The sequence below is a fragment of the Monodon monoceros genome, unplaced genomic scaffold (genome assembly GCF_005190385.1).
Source record: "Monodon monoceros isolate NGI ecotype Baffin Bay Population unplaced genomic scaffold, NGI_Narwhal_1 Super_Scaffold_9, whole genome shotgun sequence".
Lineage (NCBI taxonomy): Eukaryota > Metazoa > Chordata > Mammalia > Artiodactyla > Monodontidae > Monodon > Monodon monoceros.
In genome coordinates this window covers 6,966,234-6,988,342 of record NW_021703786.1, presented here as the reverse complement: position 1 = coordinate 6,988,342, position 22,109 = coordinate 6,966,234, and the positions used below count along the sequence as shown (strand labels likewise).

The window sequence follows — 22,109 nt, the reverse complement described above, 5'->3', positions numbered from 1 at the left end:
TACCCAGCACTATTCGGGGAACAGAGATGCAAAGTCCAGAGGGTATGAATCTTCCTGTCTTTGAAGAGGTACACTCTGCTGTGGGGCAGGGATCATTTATCAGGTTTCACCAGGATCTGAATGAGACATCTCTCAAAGCGATTCACCTCATTTTGTTTTGATTCCTTATTTACTAAGAAACTGTCTGATTTGCTTTCCAGACCTGACAAAAAGTTTTCTTGGTGTGTACAATTTGAACATCACGGTTATCAAAAGTGAATCTGCTTCACCCCCCAACAAATGAACAAATGGTTTGGTTTATTCGCTTTCTTGTTTTTCACTCTTGTGTACTAAAACATGCCAATCTACTCTGGGACACTGATAGTATAAGATCATACCCTTAAATGTAATAATTTCCAAGCTAATGTCACCCAAGGAGACCTTGATAAACAGCCACCCAGACTTTTCTTGCTACACCCTGACCTTGCCATAGTGAAATAGACCAGGAGCCTATGCCCCTCCCGCACCCATGTCCTTAGCCTGCCTTTTAAAAAAATATTTATTTATTTATTTATTGGCTGCGTTGGGTCTTCGTTGCTGTGCGCGGGCTTTCTCTACTTGCGGCGAGCGGGGCTACTCTTCATTGTGGTGCACAGGTTTCTCATTGCGGTGGCTTCTCCTGCTGCAGAGCACAGACTATAGGCGCGCGGACTTCAGCAGTTGTGGCACGTGGGCTCAGTAGTTGTGGGTCACGGGCCCTAGAGCACAGGCTCAGTAGTTGTCACGCACGGACTTAGTTGCTCCGCGGCATGTGGGACCTTCCCGGACCTGGGCTCAAACCCGTGTCCCCTGCATTGGCAGGCAGATTCTTAACCACTGCACCACCAAGGAAGTCCCAGCCTGCCTTTTGTCTGTGGAAAAACTTTAGCCAAAGGATAAGTTTAATCACAGAAGTGAGAAAATGCAGAAACAAAGAAAACAGAGGAGACCAAATAATAATAGTTTAGTCATTAAGCATAGTCAAGGACCTTTAGTTCCTCCTTAAGGGCTATAGGCAATATTCTGAGCCACATCCTGTGAGCTGTCTTATAGACACTGAAGCCCCCACCAGGTGGAAGAAGTTAACTACATGATGACCAGGCTGTAGCCATGACATAAGCTTCCACAATTCCGAAAACTGGCCTCAAAGAAATGCAAACAAACCGAACCTGGAACTGAAGATTAACTGTACCTAAAACAATCAAGATGACACTGGTAGGACCACTGATGACCAATGTCAAGATGACTGTCAGAGCTGACTGTATTATTTCTGCAGGTAGCCCCCTCCCTCTGTCTATAAAAGCTCTTGCCCAAATTGTCGGGGGCGGAGGGGTGGGGGGAGTCGGCCTTTTGGACAGGCATCTACCCTCTCCCACAGTCACTGGCATCCAAAATAAAGCGAACATTCCTTTCCACCAACCTGGCCTTTATTGGTTTCTGAGCAGCGAGCAGCCAAACCCCACTTTCGGTTACAAGAGACCCCAGAACCTACAATTTGGTTACATTCAAACACGGTAAAATAGGCCAAGAGAGAAACAAGAATGTCCTATTCACTCTCTATTAAATTTTACCCTGTATTCTTCTGAACTGAACAGAATCAGAAATGACTGCATTAAATTGGACAAGAATAAATCAAAGCAAATTCATGGTTTTCTTATTTTTCTGGAATGAAAATGCCTTGAAATCAAAAGCACCTATGTTTAAATCACTTCAGTTATTACTGACTTAACATTAATCAACTGAAGATGAATCTGAATAATCATAAATGGATGGATAAAATTAGATAGAAAATGTGCTCAGTAAATAAATAGTGAATGTAAGAACCAATACATGATGTGCCTGGAATTCTTTAAAAACTCTCATCTCTTCTGCTGCTAACCAAGTAGGATAGTGCTAGAAACTGAATAAATCTGTTGAAATAGTATCCCTTTTGGTCAGCTTCTCACTGAAAAATTATCAGGGTCTTCTCTTTTTTTTTCTTTTGGCCGCACTGCGCATGTGGGATTCCCTGACCAGGGATGGAATGATGGAACCCATGCTCCCTGCAGTGGAAGGAAGAAGTCCTAACCACTGGACCTCCAGGAAATTCCCAGGGTCTTCTCTCTTTAAATTGAAAGCTCAGTTTAAAAATATGTCATTGAAGGATGAGCTAGAGCAGCGGTCCCCAACCTTTTTGGCACCAGGGACCAGTTTCGTGGAAGACAATTTTTCCGCGGATGGGGGGTCGGGTGGGAAGGTTCAGGCGGTAATGCGAGCAATGGGGAGCGGTGGGAAGCGGCAGATGAAGCTTTGCTCACTCGCCTGCCGTTCATCTCCTGCTGTGCGGCCTGGTCACGAACAGTATCGGTCCTCAGCGCAGGGGTTGGGGACTCCTGAGCTAAAGGACAGACAAAAAAGTACATGCACATATACTCATAATTTTGGAAACCACCAAAGAGATTTCAAGGACTACCAAAGATCCTCTATGGATCTGTTGAGGAGCAAATTAAATTTGTATTTTGGGATTACTAGAAACATTTGTAAAATACATTCAGTCAACTTTCAGAACTGAAAACATGCCCTTCTGCTAAACAATCTATTTTTTTAAATTTCAAAGGCGCTTTGGATTTTGAACATACTGTGTTCCTTTCTTTACTGTGACTTCCGGGATAGCCACAGGCAAATTTGCAGTCCATCTCTAGGAGCTCACCAAATTATTACTGCAGGCATTTTGTGTACTCATCTTATCGATGCCTTCATTTTAATCCTCCTCCCTTATTTTCCCCATGATTTCTCCATCCAGTTTTAGTAATGTTTTATGGTATCTCTGTAAACTGCCTCACATCCCTGGGGAGAGGGAGTTGCAAATAAATACATAATATGAAAAAAATCATCCTTACACTTAGGGTACAGATCTGTTTTAGCATATTGATAACTGCAGGGTTGTTGTTGTTTTTTTTAATTTGAATTCATCACTAATATTTAAAAACCCCAGCATTTCATATAAAAATCTAGATTTCAGATGTCACTGAGGAAAAAATGTTAAAAGTTCTTATCTCCCTGGACCAGCATGCTACCAGGATCAGTCCTGAGCAGCAACTGTGGTCTCCAGTGGTCACAGTAATACACATTCATTGTGCTCATTCATATTACTTGAGAGGCCTGGTAATGACTTCAAAAAAAGGAAGGAACTTCAGGATTCTGCAATACACAGAGGCAGGAGCGCTTTTTCTCATTCTTTGAAAGCAGCTGGAGAAATAACAGGCACAATTCATTCTGCAACCTTCACTGGACCTTTCCGCTGCGTTGGGCCTAGCGATAGGCTGTTGAAGAGAGAAGCAGAGGTCTGGGTCCTGGGTGGCAGGTACCACCAATGACTGGTCAGAGCACGAATCACCGCCACTAGCACAAGGAGTGTTTAACTGAGCTATATACAAAGCTCGGTTCTGAACCAAAGGTGGAACGGTACTTTAGTCTATTTACTAGGGAATCTAAGCTGGGTTCCCCTCCATGAGACACTTACGTAAGCAGCCCACGGCCAGTTCGCAGGAGATGGGGCGGAAAGACAAAGTCACGGCTTGGCTCTGCATTGAATCACAGACAACGCAACTCCTGAACTAGGCGCACTCTCCTAGGACGCCCCCGTTTCCGGAGCAACCGCCCGGTCCCGCCCCCTTAGACTCCGCCCCCGTGAGTCTTTCCCGCCAAAGGCCGTTAACACCGCAGAGCATGGTGGGACAAAGCTCTCGGCTAGGTTTCACCAAATCCTTTCAGGGCGCCGTTGCTTTAAGAGACCCATTCCTGGGGAAACTGATTATTCTTTAGGACTCGACAAAGATTAATAACCCCTTTTATGAGGGCTCTGTATCTAATCTTTACCACTCAGCCGGTCACTTCATTCGCGAACCTCTCCACAAAATCGGGAACGCGGGAACTTTTTTTCCCTTCGCGCGGAGGGTGACGTCGCGCGTGCGCCAGCGTCCCTTTCGCAGCACCCGTTACGCTTCTGCGCGTGCGTAGTGAGATCGAATAGCTGCTTCCTCCCGCTTCTCTTCCTCCCTCCCCCCCATATCCGTGCGCCGAGCTGATAAAGGCGCCATTTTGGAGGGGCCGCGGGAGACGTGGTGTAGCTGTGGGCTCGCTCTGCTGTTCGCTAGGCTTGGTGGGAAGACCTGTTCTCGAGTCCGCGCCTTTCGTCGCCGCCATGTCGGGAGGTGGTGTGATTCGTGGGCCGGCAGGGAACAACGACTGCCGCATCTACGTGGGGAACTTACCTCCAGACATCCGAACCAAGGACATTGAGGACGTGTTCTACAAATACGGTGCTATCCGCGACATCGATCTGAAGAACCGCCGCGGAGGACCGCCCTTCGCCTTCGTTGAGTTCGAGGACCCGCGGTGAGGCGGTCAGGGTCTTGCTGCTTTGAGGAAATAGGTTGGAGTAGTTGGGGAAGGCTCCAAGGCCTTCACATAGAGAATGGGGAGGTGGGCTCTGAGGTTGGGAGCAAGACGAATCGCCCGTGCAGGAGTGGAGTGAGGAGCCGAGTCGTCGAGGCTTCTCTTGTGGCTGGGCCCTCCGGACGTCCCCAGAGCCGACTCGCAGGCTCGGAGCGGGAAACTGAGGCGCCGAGGGCTGCCGTAGTGGTCGGCAGCCTGGCGTGCTTCTGGGTGGGGGAGGGGCCATTCCTATTATGCAGCGCATGTGGGCTCTTCCACCCCAGGTGCGCATGTGCGGGGGGCCGCTAGCTCTCCGACCGAGTTAGCCGCCCCTCCCGGTCCTTTTCCTTACCCCTTTGCTCTTCTGTGATCACGCAGGGATGCGGAAGATGCGGTGTATGGTCGCGACGGCTATGATTACGATGGATACCGTCTGCGGGTGGAGTTTCCTCGAAGCGGCCGTGGTACAGGCCGAGGCGGCGGCGGGGGTGGAGGTGGCGGGGCTCCCCGAGGCCGCTATGGCCCCCCGTCCAGGCGTTCTGAAAACAGAGTGGTTGTCTCTGGTGAGTTGACCGTTCCGTGCGAGTTGATGAAAGGGGGCAGAAACCATTTTAAAGTTTTCCTTGCGTGACCAGTTTGACAAATGCAAGTTTTCATGCCAGGTCTTAAATTATTTTAGTCCTGTGGGTGAATTTAGTAAACAGGGATTGCTGTATTTGAGATTTGCCAAATTAGGTTGCAGTACCTAGAATATGAAGATCCTTACTTTGCAAATAATGTTGGGCTCTTGATTCCAGAATCTTAACAGCTCCTTAACCTAGGATGTTAAAAATAATTGTTAATCTTAAAGTAATCTTTGTTCTAATGTAAATTTTAAGTTTAATGTGAACTTCAGGATAATTGGTATTGAAAAAAATAACTTTTTCAGGACTGCCTCCAAGTGGAAGCTGGCAGGATTTGAAGGATCACATGCGTGAAGCAGGTGATGTATGTTATGCTGATGTTTACCGAGATGGCACTGGTGTCGTGGAGTTTGTACGGAAAGAAGATATGACCTATGCAGTTCGAAAACTGGATAACACTAAGTTTAGATCTCATGAGGTAGGTTATACACTTATTCTTTTCTTTGGCCAGAATTGGATACAGTGGTCTTAACAGTGGAATTTGAAGGTAAGATTCAGGCAAGGGTGTCCGAGTAAACCCAGTAAAGTGCCTCTGGTTTAAGTTACATTGAATTCAGCATGCCTGAAGACAGGTGAAAGCTTAGATCTTTCAATCGAAAGTTCTGTCTATTCAATAGGGAGAAACTGCCTACATCCGGGTTAAAGTTGATGGGCCCAGAAGTCCAAGTTATGGAAGATCTCGATCTCGAAGCCGTAGTCGTAGCAGAAGCCGTAGCAGAAGCAACAGCAGGAGTCGCAGTTATTCCCCAAGGAGAAGCAGAGGATCACCACGCTATTCTCCCCGTCATAGCAGATCTCGCTCTCGTACATAAGATGATTGGTGACACTTTTTGTAGAACCCATGTTGTATACAGTTTTCCTTTATTCAGTACAATCTTTTCATTTTTTAATTCAAACTGTTTTGTTCAGAATGGGCTAAAGTGTTGAATTGCATTCTTGTGTAATATCCCCTTGCTCCTAACATCTACATTCCCCTCATGTCTGATAAATTGTATTTTAAGTGATGTCATAGACAGGATTGTTTAAATTTAGTTAACTCTCCATGCTCTTCAGACTGTGATATTATGTAAATGTCTATTCTGCTCTGGTTTGTGTGAACTGGGTTGTTGGGGGTGTTTGTGGTTATCTTACCTGGGGAAGTTCTTATGTTTATCTTGCTTTTCATGTGTCTTTCTGTAGACATATCTGAAGAGATGGATTAAGAATGCTTTGGATTAAGGATTGTGGAGCACATTTCAATCATTTTAGGATTGTCAAAAGGAGGATTGAGGAGGATCAGATCAATAATGGAGGCAATGGTATGACTCCAAGTGCTATTGTCACAGATGAAATTGGCAGTATTGACCTTATACTAAAAGGCAAGGGTTTAAAATGATTGTACATCTACCTTAAAACACTTGCAAACATCTTATGCAGTTACCTTTAGCTACAATTGCTTTGCTCTTTAAACCTTGGCAATTGTGGCAAAATTACGTTGCCCATTTTGTAACAGTTTATTTTGCTCCCTACCCTTTTTTGTTTTAATAGGGACTAATGTGGGAAGAACTGGCTAATTTGTCACAATGCTTAGTTACAGCTGTTAATGTGTGACCTGCTGTTGGTGTACATGTGGGTACAGGGTGTCTTTAATTCCAACCGGATAGAGTATAATATCAATACTGCTAAATCTGCATGTCCTCTGTGTGACTGATATAGCGTTGCTACTTCATTTTTTTTTAAGACAAAATGAAAGCAAAATATAGAGTTCCAACGTATTGGTGTAGATAATCTAGTTGGGAATACTTTTAAGTCTCACCTTCCCCTTTAAACTAATATTCATAATTGACTCATATGTTTAAAACACTTTAATTTACAAATTAAATTACAGATGGGAGCATTAGATTTAGTTTAGACTTAGGTGGGTAGCAATACCAGTAAACTCAACTACATGACTTTTTGCAACCACAAAACCTGTAATACGCTGTACAGTAACAAGTGTTGGCATTATCAGTTGAACTGTAAATATAAAATGCTTCTTCCAATTAGTCTCTATGATGATTAAGTTTCTAAAATTTATCTGAACACCATTCAGAAACTTGTTTTGGGGAATTTGATAGTTATTGATGTACATCTGTTAAACTGATGACAGACATAACTCATCATTCCCCAGAAACCTTTTTTGATTACAGTATCTAACATTTTGCCTCCTCTTTTTTGGTTTTGCTGGTTATAAAGGTTTGGATTGGAGAGGGCTCACTGGATCCCAATCCTTGGAGCTGGATCATTGGATTCAAATCATAATGTGGATAGGATAGGGAGGATGAATTACAAGGATTCATGGAGCGGGATCAGATTACCAGGAACATAGGAGTGGATTCCTGCCCCAACCAAACCGCATTCGTGTGGATTTTTTTTTTTTTTTTTTTTATTCAACTTAATTGGCTATTCCAAAGATTTTTTTTTTTTTCCTATTTTTGACGATTGGAGCCCTTAAGATGCACGATGGAATTGTGTTTTGCATTTTTTGGTAAAAGGAGCAAAGCGAGGACCTGGAGATATACGCTGGAGCAATCTCCTTGGAAGGATTCAGCACGAGTAGATGGTAAACATTTAAAGGGGAAAGGGGGGGTTTGTTTAAAATAGTAAAACAGTAAGTCACTTCTAAATTTAAAGAAAACAAAATTGGAGTTGAAGACTAAGTAGGTTTCCAATTGGCTATTGCCGTTTTTCTTTGAAAAAATAAACATTTTTTTAAAAAAACTATGCATGGTTGTCCTTTTTCCTCTTGTAAGAATTTTTACTGGTTGACTAGTCTCAGTTAATACTTTAAATTGATAAGATTCCGATTCTTGTGTTTATGTGTTAGTAAATTAAAGGTTCTTGAAAGGACTTTTCTAATAAATGCTATTAGCCATCTGTTAATTGTTGTAAAAAGTCTTCAGGGGAAGATAAAAAATGAGAATAAGGCAATTGTGTATGTAATATGGTAAGTGAGGGGGTGATCTAGTCTCTGAAGGATAAGTTTCAGAGCTTTGATTTAAAAATGTTGAAAAGCTTATAGATGCTGCTTATTTTGGGTGATCATCTAGACAGCATAGGGTTTTGTGCAAAATTGGGTGAGGACTAGTAAATTAATGTTGGTGTTAGCCTTTGAGTTTCTCAATAAAACTAAACTCATCTAAAAAATTGGTAAGTTTTAAATTCACAGATTAGGATTCTTAACGTAAGTTACATTTTCTGTTCGAAGTGTGAATAGCACACTAGAAGATTAACTGCTTATTTGAGTAAATCATTGCTAATAAAAAGCTGGGCATTCTTTAGAATTTTGCCTTGGAAGTCTTCTCAACCATAAAGTTATTCTGTATCCAGAACATACCAAAGCAGTGATTACATCTTGTAGTCTACTGGTTTTTGTATCTTTACCTGATAGCCCCTTGGTGCTAAGTTTTCAATTTAGAGTTGGGGAGGGGTTTTTACTTAGAATTCCTAATCTTCTGATTTCCTGATAGCTAGTCACAACCATCAAACCATTCTTTTTCTACACCCAAAAGGTAGCTAAGTCATAACATTTCCCTTGGGTGTTAATTATACTTGGAAGCAGAATTTAAGATTGCTATTCAGTTGACGTAATTTCAAACCTAGGAAACACTAGAAATCTTGGTAGTAGAGAAAATGGGCCCAAAGGGATTTGCGTAAGGTCACCCAACGAGTACATTTAAGTGAACCTTACGGAATGTCAGGAGGAAGAGGAGGGATTTTGGAATGTCAGGAGGAAGTTCAAAATTAGGATTCCATTTTAAGTAAGCAAAACACTTGGTATAGATTCATTAAGGGAGTAACTCTAGTTATGTGAGAATTCAAAACAACTGTTCAAGAGCAGACAGGCACGTAAAACAAGTTCTGTTTCATCTGTAGAATATACAATTGGTATTTTTTAATGACTAATTTTGGAAAGATTAACATGAGCTAGACTTAAGCAAGCCTGGGTTCATTTGTGTTCATTGAATATTTTGGAAACAGGACCAAAATGAAAATTGTCATCGCTCAAAGTTGGCAAAGTTAAGTTGCCATCACTTAAATTGCATTTAAGCTACGCTGAAAGATGTGCTCTGCTACAAGTAGTTCCAACCCCTGACTGAAGTGAGGTAGAAAATATTACTTCCCTAGTATATAGGCTATTTAAGATTAGAGAGGACTTAACTGTGTGAAAGGTAGAAGGATGCAGGTTTTCCAGTTCAGTAAGACCAGACAGCTAAATGCTGTAAGGGGAGAGGCAGACTTGCTGTTTTTCAGTCTTAGGAAACGGGCCTTAAATCTCTACCTAGTTTAGCAGCTATTAGAAGAAAGTCACACCCTTTTGGAACTAAAAAAGCTGTCTTGGATTTTCCCCTTTTCTCCCTATTTATGTCCCCTTAGATATTGTAGGGAGCCTATAATTAGTTTATTATTTTCTAACCAAGGAAAAACTTAAGTCTCTAAGAAGCAATTATTTTTCATAACGTCAGATTGAGTAACCCACCTTGCTGTTCAGCCCACATCCTTCTGGAAACAAAAGGTAAGAAACCCATTTTCTGATTCCTAATTGTTTGGGATCTGAATTTTATTAATTTAAAAAAGATACTCTTTGGAATATGGACAGATTTCCCGCATTTAAAATGTTTTTTTCCCCTAAATTTTATAGTTTAATAATATATTCCATTATTCGTGTATCCACGCATAGTGCTTAAGTTCCATATGATTCTAGAATTTTAACTTTCTCAGTTTTGTCTTTGAAATATATTTGCTCATTAGGGCTGGTGTTCTTTTTTTCAAGTTTCTGTGAAGATGAATTTCTTGTGTGCGTTTTTGCTTATTTTGTACATGAAGTTGTGATGAAATTGCAAACAAAATAAGTTATATGTCTGTATTTACCATAAATAGTATTAAAAGGAAAGAAACTCCATTAGACTGAAGTTCTGTTATAACCATCCTTTGGTTTAGCTTATTTCTGTCATGGTATGAAGAATGCAAAGGCAGAAAACAGGTTCACAATCTCTTATCCCAAAACTCCAAAAACAAAGTTCTTTGTTGTGGAGCAAATTGAATATAAAATGTGACCAAAATCGATGCCTTTGTTTTGCACTTAACTGTGACTGAATTGTCTTCCGGCAGAAATATTGATGTGTCAGTTGCCATAGGTTTTGCTGAGAGTGTTACGTGATAAAGGGTCTATATATGATACATGGTATATATATGCACTTTATAGAGTGCAAAAAGCTCTGAATTTCAAATACATCTGCCCCAGAGTTGCGGATAAGGGATTGTAGAACTGTTACAGGATACACAGAGTGAAAGCTTCTGTGTAGTTTTGAGCATGTGAATGAAAACAAACCGGTTACTGTGGATCCTTTATTGATTGAGCTGTAAGTTCCCCGTCTTTTTAGACTGAAGCAGCCACAAGAAAAGGTATGACTCACATTTCTTTATGTTCTGTTGCTATGGTGGATTCTCATCAGTTGTACTCCATTGAAGGAAATATCCTGCCATCCCATCCTATATGGTGGAATACTCTATTTGGGGGTAATTTTTTCTAGTACTTTTTTTTTTTTTTTTTACAGGAACATTGATCAATATGGTCCTATAGGAAAAGGTGGGATTGGCATGAAGTAAAGAGATTATAAGGAAACATCTGTTCATTGTGTCTCTCGTGATTGTCTATTGAATAAATAGTAATCCTGGCAAAAACTTTTGCTTTAAATATAGATCCAAGAAGTTAACGGTATACTTCAACCAGCTTATTCTTGTGGTTGAGAACTTGGGGGGTAGGGGGCGGTGCTTCTTGCTAACTTTGAAAGCTATACCCGACAACCTTGAATGTGGTTGTGATTTTGTAGAGATGGAAGGAGAGAAGGATTTTTTTTTTTATTACAAAAGTCGCTTGGTGCTTCTGTAGTCTCTGTCAAATTCAAGTTAATTTAGGCAGAAGTAACCTCATAATAAACATTTCAAAATAGATGCCTCACTGGGTTATGGGAGAGAAAAATCAAGCATACCTTTGCATAAGGACGTTCCCGGTTAGGTAGGTATGCAAAACACAAATGAAACAGAACAAACATTTACAGTTAAGTAGATCCTGGGTGTTTCATCTTCATCTCTTAGAAAAAGTTCTAACATTCAACCATCAGGTTAAAGTATCTTTAACTCCTTTTACAATTATTAACAGAATTACCAATGTGAAGATAGTAGAAACTGAGAGCTTTTCTAGAATGCCTTATTCATCCTCACCAAGTATACTTTGAACAAACATTAATTTTGTAGGGATGTCAAATGCCTAATGAGTCCCGGTTTTTGTGGGGTTTTTTTTACAATGGTCTATTCCACTCCCTATTTGAGTAAATGCTAGGGAAATTCACTTAGCCACTAGGGGGAGCTATGATACAAAATCAACCAGGAAATACCCTAGGGTAAAGAATCCATACAGCAAGGTGGAAACTATATTAATCCTCTATATCAGCTCCAAAGTTAGGGTTTTTTGGTCTAAGTTTTTTTCCTGAAACTTTACCTTTGCCTCCCCATCTGTTGGGCAGAATTCTTTCCCTTTTCATTTAGGTTTTGAATAGTACTTGATGAGTAAATCTGTAAATCAGAAAACTGGGTTCTGGGACTTAGGAGAAAATGCAAACGATGTGAATCTGCTAGTTTTTCTGCCTACCTTGTATATCTCCAGGTATGGAATAGTAAGGCCAGAGTGTAAGAATTGGGTGCAGGAGTAGATGTGTGTGTGCCTCCCCCCCCCCAAATCTAGCTCAAAAATTGGTCATATAATGTAAAAATGCAGTATACTTTCAGAAGCCTTTATCATTTGTTTTTATGGTGTGAAACACTTTGGGGAGTGAAATTAATCTTTATTTCTTGGCATTACTGAGACTTCCAATGATTGTTAGTGTGCCTTAAAACCCTGTTTATTCATCAGGTTGGTTAGCCTTATTTTTCTGTTCTGCAGGCCTTGTTTCAGTAGGCAGAGTATCTTGTGATCAGAAAGTCAGTACAGACTTCTCTTGACATGTTTATTTAATGCCATTTTATTTTAAGAAAGCCAAAATTATTAGGAACTAACACTTCAGCACTTGTCATTCCCACCACCCCCCCCTTCAACTTTACATTGCAAAAATGTAAAGGACACAGGCTTCCTGTTTATTGTCACTAAGAATATTGTATTAAAGTATTTTGGCCCACTTGATCCAATTTAGTCAACACCAATATGGGAGCACTTGCCTTAAAACACAAATGTTAGGAACTTGTCTACTTTGAAGAATAAGACACTAAAAGAGGACAAATAAAGGTATTTTAGAAGAGAAAATAGAATCAGGTTTACAAAGTGGAGATTACTTTGCCTGCTAAACTCACATTTTATGTAGCAAATGAGGCTACAGAAGGTAGTTGCCGACTAGCAGCCTTGCTGCAAATTGGATTGAGAGAACTAAAAGTGCACTAGATTATGCCTTTCCTTAATTCTAAAAATCTTAGCTCTGATATCTTCCTAATTTAACTTGTGAAGAGAGACCATAAATCCTAAATTGCTCAAATGAAAATCTAGAATTCTCTTTATAAAATAAAAAGACTAAATTTGGAGATTGTTTTAAGTGCCAGATGGCATGGCAGAATTGTATCCTGAAGTGCTGGGTATTAGGAGAGCCTTTGTAAGTTTGGGATAAGCTTTCAGGTTGTTTATTAAGGTTTAATCCTTAGGAATGGACTGCTACATCAGTTGAACAAAAGACAACCTACCGCCTTTAAATAGGACTTGGAAGTCCTGGACTGAATCTGAGGCCATTGGTAACCTGGCCCCTGGCCTACCTTTTAGTCTGATCTCTAGCCTTCCCCCTGATATACTCTATAACCCAGGACTTGGCATTGTCCAGCATTTCTTGTATTTGGTCCTCCTGTTTCTTCCTTCTGCAGTGCCATCCATCTCTTCTTCATTCGGAGTCAGCCCTCTGCAACGTACCTTGAATAATCTCGAGTCACCTCTCCGAAAACTAACGTCTATCATACTGTGTTGGCACAGACTTTGTGTATGTCTAGTATAGCATTTATCACCTACCTTGCTTGCTCTATCCACTTACCTACCTCATCTTACTTGATTCATGAGTTTTTACTTTCTAAGGAACCAAGACAGTGTCTGGCACATGATAGTCACTGAATAAGCACTATTGGTCCTTCATCATTGTTCCTGAAAAGTATTGTTCTACTGTATCTTAAAGCTTAAGCCAATCTGCCTTTATCAGTGAGTTGTTTATATATATCTCCTTTCTAACAGGTCATAACCTCATCCCCTTTCTTCCAAGGTACATGGCACAATGCTGTGCACCGAGGAGGCACTCAGTTCAATTGCATTTGAAGAGAAACCTAGAGATTCACATTACTTTACTTCCCTTTCTGAGTATCTTGAATAAGTAACCAGTTAATAGAGTCCCAGTTTCTTGTTTCCAAGTTGGAAATAAATCCTTATTCAGTTGATACTTATAGAAAAACCTAAGTAACATTAAGACATTTTCCATCCTTTTACCTCCTGGTATGTTTCTAACAATTTTTGGAGACTTTTTCTTAACTTGAAATAAGTGACGTCCGCAGCGTAAGACTAGGAATGTAAAATGTTGGTTAGCAGTACAGCAGTACAGCAAGCACACTACAAAAAAAATCTTAAATGACTCATTTGTCCTCTAAAACTAGGTAGTAAACATGCAGCAAGGTGAGAGTCAAGTGCTGCGACTTAGTATAACCAGTTATTAGCCACAGTACCATTGTATCTATGACTTGAGCTAGATAGAGATTCTGTTTACTTACCAGATAGAGTTATTCAAAATGCTGTTTGGATTTGTGTCCCATCTTCATTTGCCATACTGGCATCCTTGTCTGTGCACCCAAATTCATTACTAAAGTAATGAAAAACTAGTTAACTGGTTTTGACGACCCGTCTCCATCCTGGCCACCAAATCTGATCTTCCTAAAACTGTCACTCCCTAGTATGAAACAATGGGTTATAGTCTACAATTTAGCACCATTTGCAATCACATCTTCCCCTGCCCTGGCTGATCTGGTAAATATTTTACTGACCATGCTTGTTTTTACTTCTGTATTTTATGTTTTCAGACTTTTCTCCTTCCCTCTTATTAGCACTCACCCTGCAGCTTCAAATCCTTATCACTATCAAGTTAAATTTAATTTCTGAAACTATAAAAAGCAAGCTTCTAAACCCATATAATAGCTCTCTTCTCTGTGATGCATTTAGTCTCCTCCCAATTTTATCTTATTACTGTTGAAATTTTTGTGTTAATTTTTTCTACCCAGTGGAATTTTTGTCGTGTTTGTATTTCCCAGTGAGCCAAATGTTTACTTGCCAGATAGGGTTCTTCAAAATGCTATTTGGATTTGTCTCCCACCTCCATTTGGCCAAGTTTAATAAACGTTGATTGACAAGAGGAAGAACTTAGTACTCCTTAAAAGCAAAGTGCTATAGAAACCTATTTTACGAACTGTTGGTTAACTGGGTAGATTACTGGAGAAAGTAATAATCCTAACATTGCATCAAATAATTCCTCAGATAAGAAGCTAGGAAATGCAAATTACTGTTGACCCTTAATGCCAGGGTCAGGGGTGACCCTCCACGCAGTGTAAGATTTCCAAATAACTACAGTCAGCCCTCTGTATGTGCAGTTACGCATCTGTAGATTCAAACAACCGCGGGTTGTGTAGTACTGTAATATGTACTGAAAAAAAACACGTATAAGTGGACCTGTGCAGTTCAAGCCTGTGTTCAAGGGTCAACTGTAACTTAAATGCAAGCCTAAGCCAAGTATAATTGGAAAAGTAAATGTTACCCCCAAAATCATTCTTGCAAAGTCAAAAAGAAAGTTGTTCTGTTGCAAGATGTGCCACACTTTTCAGTACAGATCTCAAGAATTGATGCCATTGTCTCCTAAAAGAGCAGAGGAGTTCCCTCTCTTGCTGCTTTCTCCTGGGTCTCCTTTTTCCATCTTTCTTGCTTAAGCGTGATTCTTAAAGAAGCCTTAAATTCTCTCTGAATTTAGTGGTCCTGTATCAGTGAGAACTTCTACAGATTTCTCGTTGGGATTGAATTATTTTGGTTCTTTTTTATTAGTAGTTATCTCTAGAGGCATTCACGTACAGAGTGGAAAAACTGGATAGTATTTCCTTGGTTTGGGAATCTTAACATTACTGCAGGACCCTGACCCTGGTCTTTAGGCTGATAGAGGATCAGCTAGCATAAGCAGTTCTCTCAAAGCCAAGAGACTCAGCAAACATTTAGCAGACACCCACAAGTCTTACAAGCACCCACATTCCTTGTGCCATTAAATATTCTTCCACCCCTTCATGATCAGCCAAAGCCAAAGCATTCTTGGACTAACTGCACTGTATTTTTCCTTTGCTTTTCTTCAACATACTTAGTGTCACATAATGCATACACTTGCATGTTGCCATTAAGTTGTCTGGTTGTCTCATGTATGTTTTATTTCCCCCAGCTACATGGTAAACTCTTAGCGAAGACTATGTTAATAACTTTTTGACACTTTTTCCAAGATAGTATGTTAGTACATACACACCTTAATAAATGTTTATGGATAAATAAGTATGTTCATGAAATCCTTGGCAGGTGGACTGCATAGCTTAGATCTGATATGCAGTGTGGTCCTCCAATCAGATTGGGCTTATTTCCAAAGTAGTGACTTAAAGGGTTCATGCCCTTTCTACCTTCTTAATGGAAAATTTGGAGGGAAAAATGCAAGGACATAGGACAAATACTTCATCATTCTACATCATGGAAGTAGTTGTTTTATGAAGTGCTTTGACTCCTTTTAATTCTCAAATGTTATTAGCCTTATTTTGGGGTTTGAGGAAATAGGCTCAGAGATGTTAAAGTGACAGGCCCAGAAATTGAATCTATGTTTTCTAGCGACAAGTTCCTGTTTATTTTATTACTACATAGCTTTTTTTTTTTTTTTTTAAGGACAGCCTTTTTCCAGTGGGGAGGTTGTTGGGGGGGAAGGTAAGTCTTTGACCCAAGTGATCACCACCTGTAATGTCCACCTGATGCCACCAGGGTGTCCCATGGTGCTGTCTTTGATCCATGTTCTTAATCGAGTTGATGGGGACTGTTTCAAAGCTGGTGTTAATCTTGTCAGAGTGGCCGTGGCCCAGAGCCCAGCAGCAAGAAAGTGGGTCTTTCCAGTGTGCAGTGCACAGCTAGCATCAGAGAAGCTTTTGACCCCCTCTGGTCAGGTTGGCCCCACAGAAGGATAGCAGGTCAGACAGCGGCCAGAGCCTGGTCAGTCACTCTTACTAGGCAGCAGCCCCACAGACAGTAGCATAAAAAAGGTTCTGAGAATGGGTAAATGTTTATAAACATGCATTTGTTTTGTTAGCTGAGTATACACTTACACAAATTTGTATTAGCAAAATAGATCCAATACACAAAACTGGACTGAATTACTTTACCAGTTTTAAAAGCCAATGCATGGTTACTTCCCACTTTCCAGTTTGCAGTAACAGTCTGGATTATACTTAGCCCTGAGCATACAGCCTCTTAATCATTAGTTTTGATATTCAGCAACCTTAGATGACAATCTTCAGTATCAAAGCTATCACTTACCTGAGAACCAATGAGGTGCAGTCTCATTTAGTATAAGAGCAAGTAGCCCCTTTAAAATTTTCCTTCCCAGTGATCTTATAAGCACTTTGTATAAACGTCTAACTGTTCTATAATTATTTTTTTCAAGTTTTGATTTTTCTACTGGAGGATATTCTTAAAAAATATTCCAGTAACTGACTGGTACAGTTCCTGGCGTTTAATAGATGCTTGATAAATATTTGTTTACCGAAATAGGATAATAGTTATGGCATAGTCCTACTCATGAGCCATTTTTCTAAGGAGAGAATCCACATTAGGAGGTCTTTGTTTTGTCTTCAAATTGATTAGAATCCATTATGAACTAGGAAGTTAGTCCCTGGGGTGTCCCGGCTGGCCTTTCAAAACCTTGAGTATGTCATTCTGGGTTGGAATTAGCACAGCCTGAATTTGGTCTGTATCTGCTGATTCTCTTTAGGTATCATCCGTGCAATGTCTCTAGGACCAGGTGTTTACCAGGGCTCTTAGAGCCACCAGGAGAGACTAAATTAAACTTTACTGATTGGAGCTCTTGGACTTGGGGGTGCCCTTTTCCCTCTCCCCTCCCTGTTTCCCTGGGTAAGTTTCCATCCCAAAATTCCTGCAGTTTTAAGGTCACTGTGGAACAAATCCCAAACCTACCTCTAGTGGTCAAGGTTTCCTTTCAGTTTTTGCAGCTCTTCTCTGGGGAGAGGGCTAAACACAGATTGTAGTACCAACATGGATCCTTCCATATGCTTTGTTTAAGTGATCAGAATAACTGATCTTTAGCGAAATGAACTTTTGTATAGGACATATATGGGGGATTCCTAAGGCTTCATGAGTTTTGCTAAAGGTACTATTTAAGTCCTGGACAAATTACTTTAGGAATAAAAGTCAATTCTGATGCAAACAAAAAAAATCCTCTTGTCCCTGAGAAACGTAACTAAGTATAACTAATTAATAAACTAGTTATTTATTTAATAAGTTGGTCTGAAGATATTCTTCCATATGTGAAGAATAAGCATATTATGCCTTTCCCATCTAAAGTGTAAATCACTAAAAGGCAGAGAGTGTGTGTATTGCAACCCCTAGGATTCCTGTTTCTGGGATTGCCTTGTACCTGATGCTCAGGGAGCATTTTCACCGGCTTGAATTGAGTACCCGCCATCTGCTCTCTGAGCATTCGCTGCTGAATGAAAGGGGAGAGAAAGTGAAATGAGAGGTTGGGTGGGGGGCAAGGAAGCTGGAAAAAATAAGAGGAAGCAGCTGGGAGCTGGGGAGTTGGGGGGGACTTATGTAAGGTCAGTAAAACAGCTAGCAGAGGACAGTGTCAGGCCTTGGAGGTAAAGGGCTAATTCTGTCATCTAGATGAGTAGAGCCATGTGTGCTTTGTTAAAGAGACTAAAATTACTTCAGAGAAAAATCTAGATTCTCTGAATCTGACCCATCTTCCCTGTGTACCATAGTAAATTGTTCATCAAGTCAAAATCTAGGAATTGTGGTCCTCTTTCTTCAGGTCTAGCAAAGAGCTTACTGCCACTGCTCAGGCAACCAAGGGTGAAATGCTTCAAGTAGTATTTGTGGATAGCTGGTAAGCTTGATGTTTTATTCCCCAGCTTAAGGAGTAAATGCTGAGTACAGCTGTTGTCCCTGTGTAGAGCTTTAACAACCAGCTTGCCAGGTTCCCTGCACCTGCTTACATGCCTGGATCAGATAACTGACTGGAGAACTTTAGGCAGCTTCTAGTTCAGAGACTTTTGAGTCAAGAAACATCCTTAAAGAAGCAGATCTCTCTCCTGGAGCCTTAGCCAGATCTTATGCTGTTCTGGCCTTGTGTTGCCATCTCTTGGCATTGCTGCCTAGAATGGAGCAGCCTACCTAAAGCTTAGTCTAACTAGTCTTGTGATGTCACATCAGTGTCTTAGGTCACCACTGTTCATGTCCCTCACCCAAGGAACATACTGCATAGGTTCCTCAACACTTGTTTCATTATTTCCTGTTAACTTCACTACCAGGAATGGAGGGATCCTCAGTCAAAGATCATATTGACCCAATGAGGCTTTTTTTTTATCTAGGCCAATGAAAGGGAGAGGAAGGAGCACCAACTCAGAAAGAGGGAGCCATAAGATCTGCATGTATTAATATGGTAACTCTTTGGAGACTTCTGAGAAACAGAATCCCATATGAACTCTGGACTATCCTCAAGTCTGATAATGAAGAAGAAATTGAAGAGATGTTTCTGTTGGGAGTTTGGGTAAAGAGTATTCACTTGATATATGTATGTTTTTGCCCTGCCCCACTCTTCACAAGAACATTTGGACAGGCATTAACAAGTACTAATTTTTATTTAAAAATTTTTTTTTGCAAATGAATCATTTTTCTGGTAACGCAGTTGGCTACTAGCACAATGCTGTTTAGTGTCATTACATCCCTCTTTTAACCAGTGGAATATATTTGGGATGGAGGCTATAACCACTGAAAAGAGCTTTTCCTTTGTACCAAAATAACTGCTTATGTAGGGATTTAATTTATGTTTTTGACTATTAGCATGATGTAACTGAACTAAGCTTTTTTTTGCAGTACACAGGCCTCTCACTGTTGTGGCCTCTCCCGTTGTGGAGCACAGGCTCCGGACGCGCAGGCTCAGCAGCCATGGCTCACAGGCCCAGCCGCTCCACGGCATGTGGGATCTTCCCGGCCCGGGGCACAAACCCGTGTCCCCTGCATCGGCAGGCGGACTCTCAACCACTGCGCCACCAGGGAAGTCCTAAATTAAGCTTTGTAGTTGTTGGTTAAGGCCCACGAAGTTTGCGTGACCTGTTAAGTGGCAACTTTTTTTCAAGCTCAGCCATTACCCTGGACTTGGGGCATCTGAGGGCAGGGAGGAACAGGTGTCCAAAGGAGAAATGTTGGTGCCTGAGAGTATGTTTTCCAGTTGTATTGAATTTCTTACTTGGTGTATTTTTGACCTATCTTAGTTTCTTTCCTTCTTGTTTCCTATGCTGTTTTGCTTGCTATTTGTTGGATGTCCTCTGACAGCCATTCAGGAGTTGTAAAACGGAAGGTATTTCTACTCAAATGCTTTGTGGAAGAAACTGGTAGGCTAAGCATTGATTTCTGGCAGCTTCTTTCAAAAAGAGTTAAGGTGATAAATGTGTTTCCGTGGCTTTGGATATGTTTTGGGCGTCTTGGGTATATGGCCCTTCTTACAAACAATAGAGTGTTTAAGGACCCTCAACTACCAGGTAAACTAAATGTCTACTAGGAAAATGGGTAGGTTTGTTCCCTGTCCCTTTGTTCTCTGTGACTATGTTCCAGCTGTCAAGGAACTTAAATTGGTGTTTAGGAAAAAAAATTCTTCATTGTTTCCCCTTCCTCACCTTACCAGTTAAAACAGAAATAAACTAGCGATGACACTTTAGGTGGTAGAATTGAAACACAAATCCAGCTTCTGGCCACATGGGCCACAGGCAAGTGGCTTAAGCCCTTAGTGTGGGGAGGTGGGGTGGGGAGATTACTTCTGCTTTCCTCCCAGAGAGGCTTGTTTTTGTCTCTTTTTTGGGCGTGTGTGTGTGTGTGTGTGTGTGTGTGTGTGTGTGTGTGTGAGTTGTTGCCTTTGGTCTGGTAGGGTGTGTGTCCCTTCTCCCCGATTACACTGAGGCTGATAATGTAGGGTAACATTTCTCTCTGGCCAATGTTTTTGGTATTTCTAAGTATTGCAGTCTTGCTTTTTACTAGTAGATCTGTTCATTGTCAGTTCCAGCTTTCTTGCATGAAGAGTTTGTTCATTAATTGCCAATTAGAAGCTGCATCTAACTAGATAGACTCTATGGACAGTTTTGGATTTGATTTGGTTTTGGTTTGTTGATTAGTCTTTCTTGGGAAGGGTAATTGACAATAGCAGAGATAGTTTCTATGCCTAGGATTCTGCATCTAATCTTAATCCTTAACGTACTCACAGGATTTTAAAATCCTTTCCAAAATGGGAAGGAAATATCCTGTTACTTTCTAATGTTTGCTAAAAGTTGTCCTTGTAAATGCTGATCTTGGTAGGTTTCTTCCTTTGTCATGTGTCCTTAGCCTTTTGGCCCTTTACCTTAGGGCTCTTCAAAGGAGAGGGGGATGGGGCATGGGGGAAAACCTGTTACTTTGAGAGAAAGTAAGAACTGGCTTAGAGCTCTTATGCAGAGTTCCTAGCCCCAGAATTAATCTAGAACCTGACTCAGTAGCACCAATAAAAACATCTACTTAGAACCTGTTATATTCCAGGAAATGTTCTAAGCTTTTTATACACATTTCTCATTTAATCCACAGTCCTGTCTCTGTGAGGTAGGTATTTATTTTGTCCTCATTCTCCAGATGAGGAAACTGAGGCCCTAAAAGATTAAGTGACATGTTATACACACTGGGGCAGGGGAGATGGGAAAGAAGAACCTGAACAGGGTGGGGAGGGAATCTGAATTTTATTTGGGTGGATGTAGGCACATATATTTTTTGGCTTAGACACCAGACATTTCAGTTACACATCATAACTGGAGGTAACACCATTGATTCATTCACTGAAAGTTGTTTACAATAATCAATATGAATTTATTGTCTTCAGACATTGCTGGTGTTTTGATTGGACCCCAGTATAGTCTGTGGAAGCAGGCTTGAGGAGGGGTTCATTTTGTTTGTGGTTAAGGATTTTTTCTGTCCTAAGAATGGAATCTTTGACCTTCCTAATTTCATTATATTCCTCACAACAGTTGGAGCTGATTGTTTTTGACTACTCATTCCAAACTTTTGGATATTTTCTCTGGAAAATATCCTGAGATTTAAAATTTCATCTGAATTTAAAAGATTGTTAATTTTTATTTTTAATGGGAAAGAAAATTCGGAGCAATCAGGAATTCTGGTTTCATCTCATGGATAGAGATAAAAATTAGCCGTTTACCTCAAGAAAAGTGATACTTCTGAATCCCAGCTCTTCAGTAATGAGAACTGGCCTGTTTTTACTTGACCTCTACTTTGTGGTAGTGGGGAGACCCCTCTCCAGAGGTTGTGAGAAGGATTGCTAGAGAAAGGTTTTCTAGATCCTGGGAAAAGAAGTTCAAGAGAGTGCGGCAATATTGTCAGTAGAAAAATGGTCTTCATCAAGTACTAGTCTTATAATCCTGAAACTTCATTTTCACCACAGTTTGAAAGGCAGCAAAGTAGGAGAGGCTATACAGGGAAGGGAAGACTGAGGAGATGTATTACACAGACCTCGAAGTGAATGCGTTAAAACAGGAAAGAAGGTGCATTCATTGAATGAAAACAAAAGAATACGAAGTGTCCGAGGTCAGAGCAAAAAGGTTTTAGTTTACCTAGTTGATTCCTTAGGT

At 40.7% G+C, this 22,109-nt stretch overlaps 1 protein-coding gene and 1 long non-coding RNA gene across 3 annotated transcripts; one reads left to right on the top strand and one right to left on the bottom strand.

Annotated features, from left to right (window-relative positions):
• Window positions 1-1,098: 1,098 nt before the first annotated feature.
• Window positions 1,099-4,804, bottom strand: LOC114888713. Its single transcript, XR_003791856.1, has 3 exons — window positions 4,272-4,804; window positions 3,521-3,581; window positions 1,099-2,395 (listed from the first exon to the last, which is right to left on the bottom strand). It is a non-coding gene; the product is annotated as an uncharacterized LOC114888713 (long non-coding RNA).
• Window positions 3,851-7,807, top strand: SRSF1 (serine and arginine rich splicing factor 1). Of its 2 annotated transcripts, XM_029211047.1 has the most exons (6): window positions 3,851-4,395; window positions 4,813-4,997; window positions 5,363-5,535; window positions 5,735-5,921; window positions 6,297-6,415; window positions 7,332-7,807. In XM_029211047.1, the coding sequence occupies exons 1-5, from the start codon at window positions 4,202-4,204 to the stop codon at window positions 6,317-6,319; spliced, it is 762 nt and encodes a 253-aa protein (XP_029066880.1). In that variant the 5' UTR covers window positions 3,851-4,201; the 3' UTR covers window positions 6,320-6,415; window positions 7,332-7,807. The 2 variants fall into 2 exon arrangements, with proteins under 2 accessions (XP_029066880.1, XP_029066881.1); XM_029211048.1 differs by lacking the exon at window positions 5,735-5,921 and having other exon boundaries at window positions 3,852-4,395.
• Window positions 7,808-22,109: the final 14,302 nt, after the last annotated feature.

What these genes read in the sequence shown, in the direction of transcription:
- SRSF1 (XM_029211047.1), top strand. Translation starts at nt 4,202, where the DNA reads ATGTCGGGAGGTGGTGTGATTCGTGGGCCGGCAGGGAACAACGACTGC. An exon ending in AAACAGAGTGGTTGTCTCTG is followed by an intron (nt 4,998 to 5,362) that starts GTGAGTTGACCG and finishes TAACTTTTTCAG; the next exon opens with GACTGCCTCCAAGTGGAAGC. An exon ending in CTAAGTTTAGATCTCATGAG is followed by an intron (nt 5,536 to 5,734) that starts GTAGGTTATACA and finishes TCTATTCAATAG; the next exon opens with GGAGAAACTGCCTACATCCG.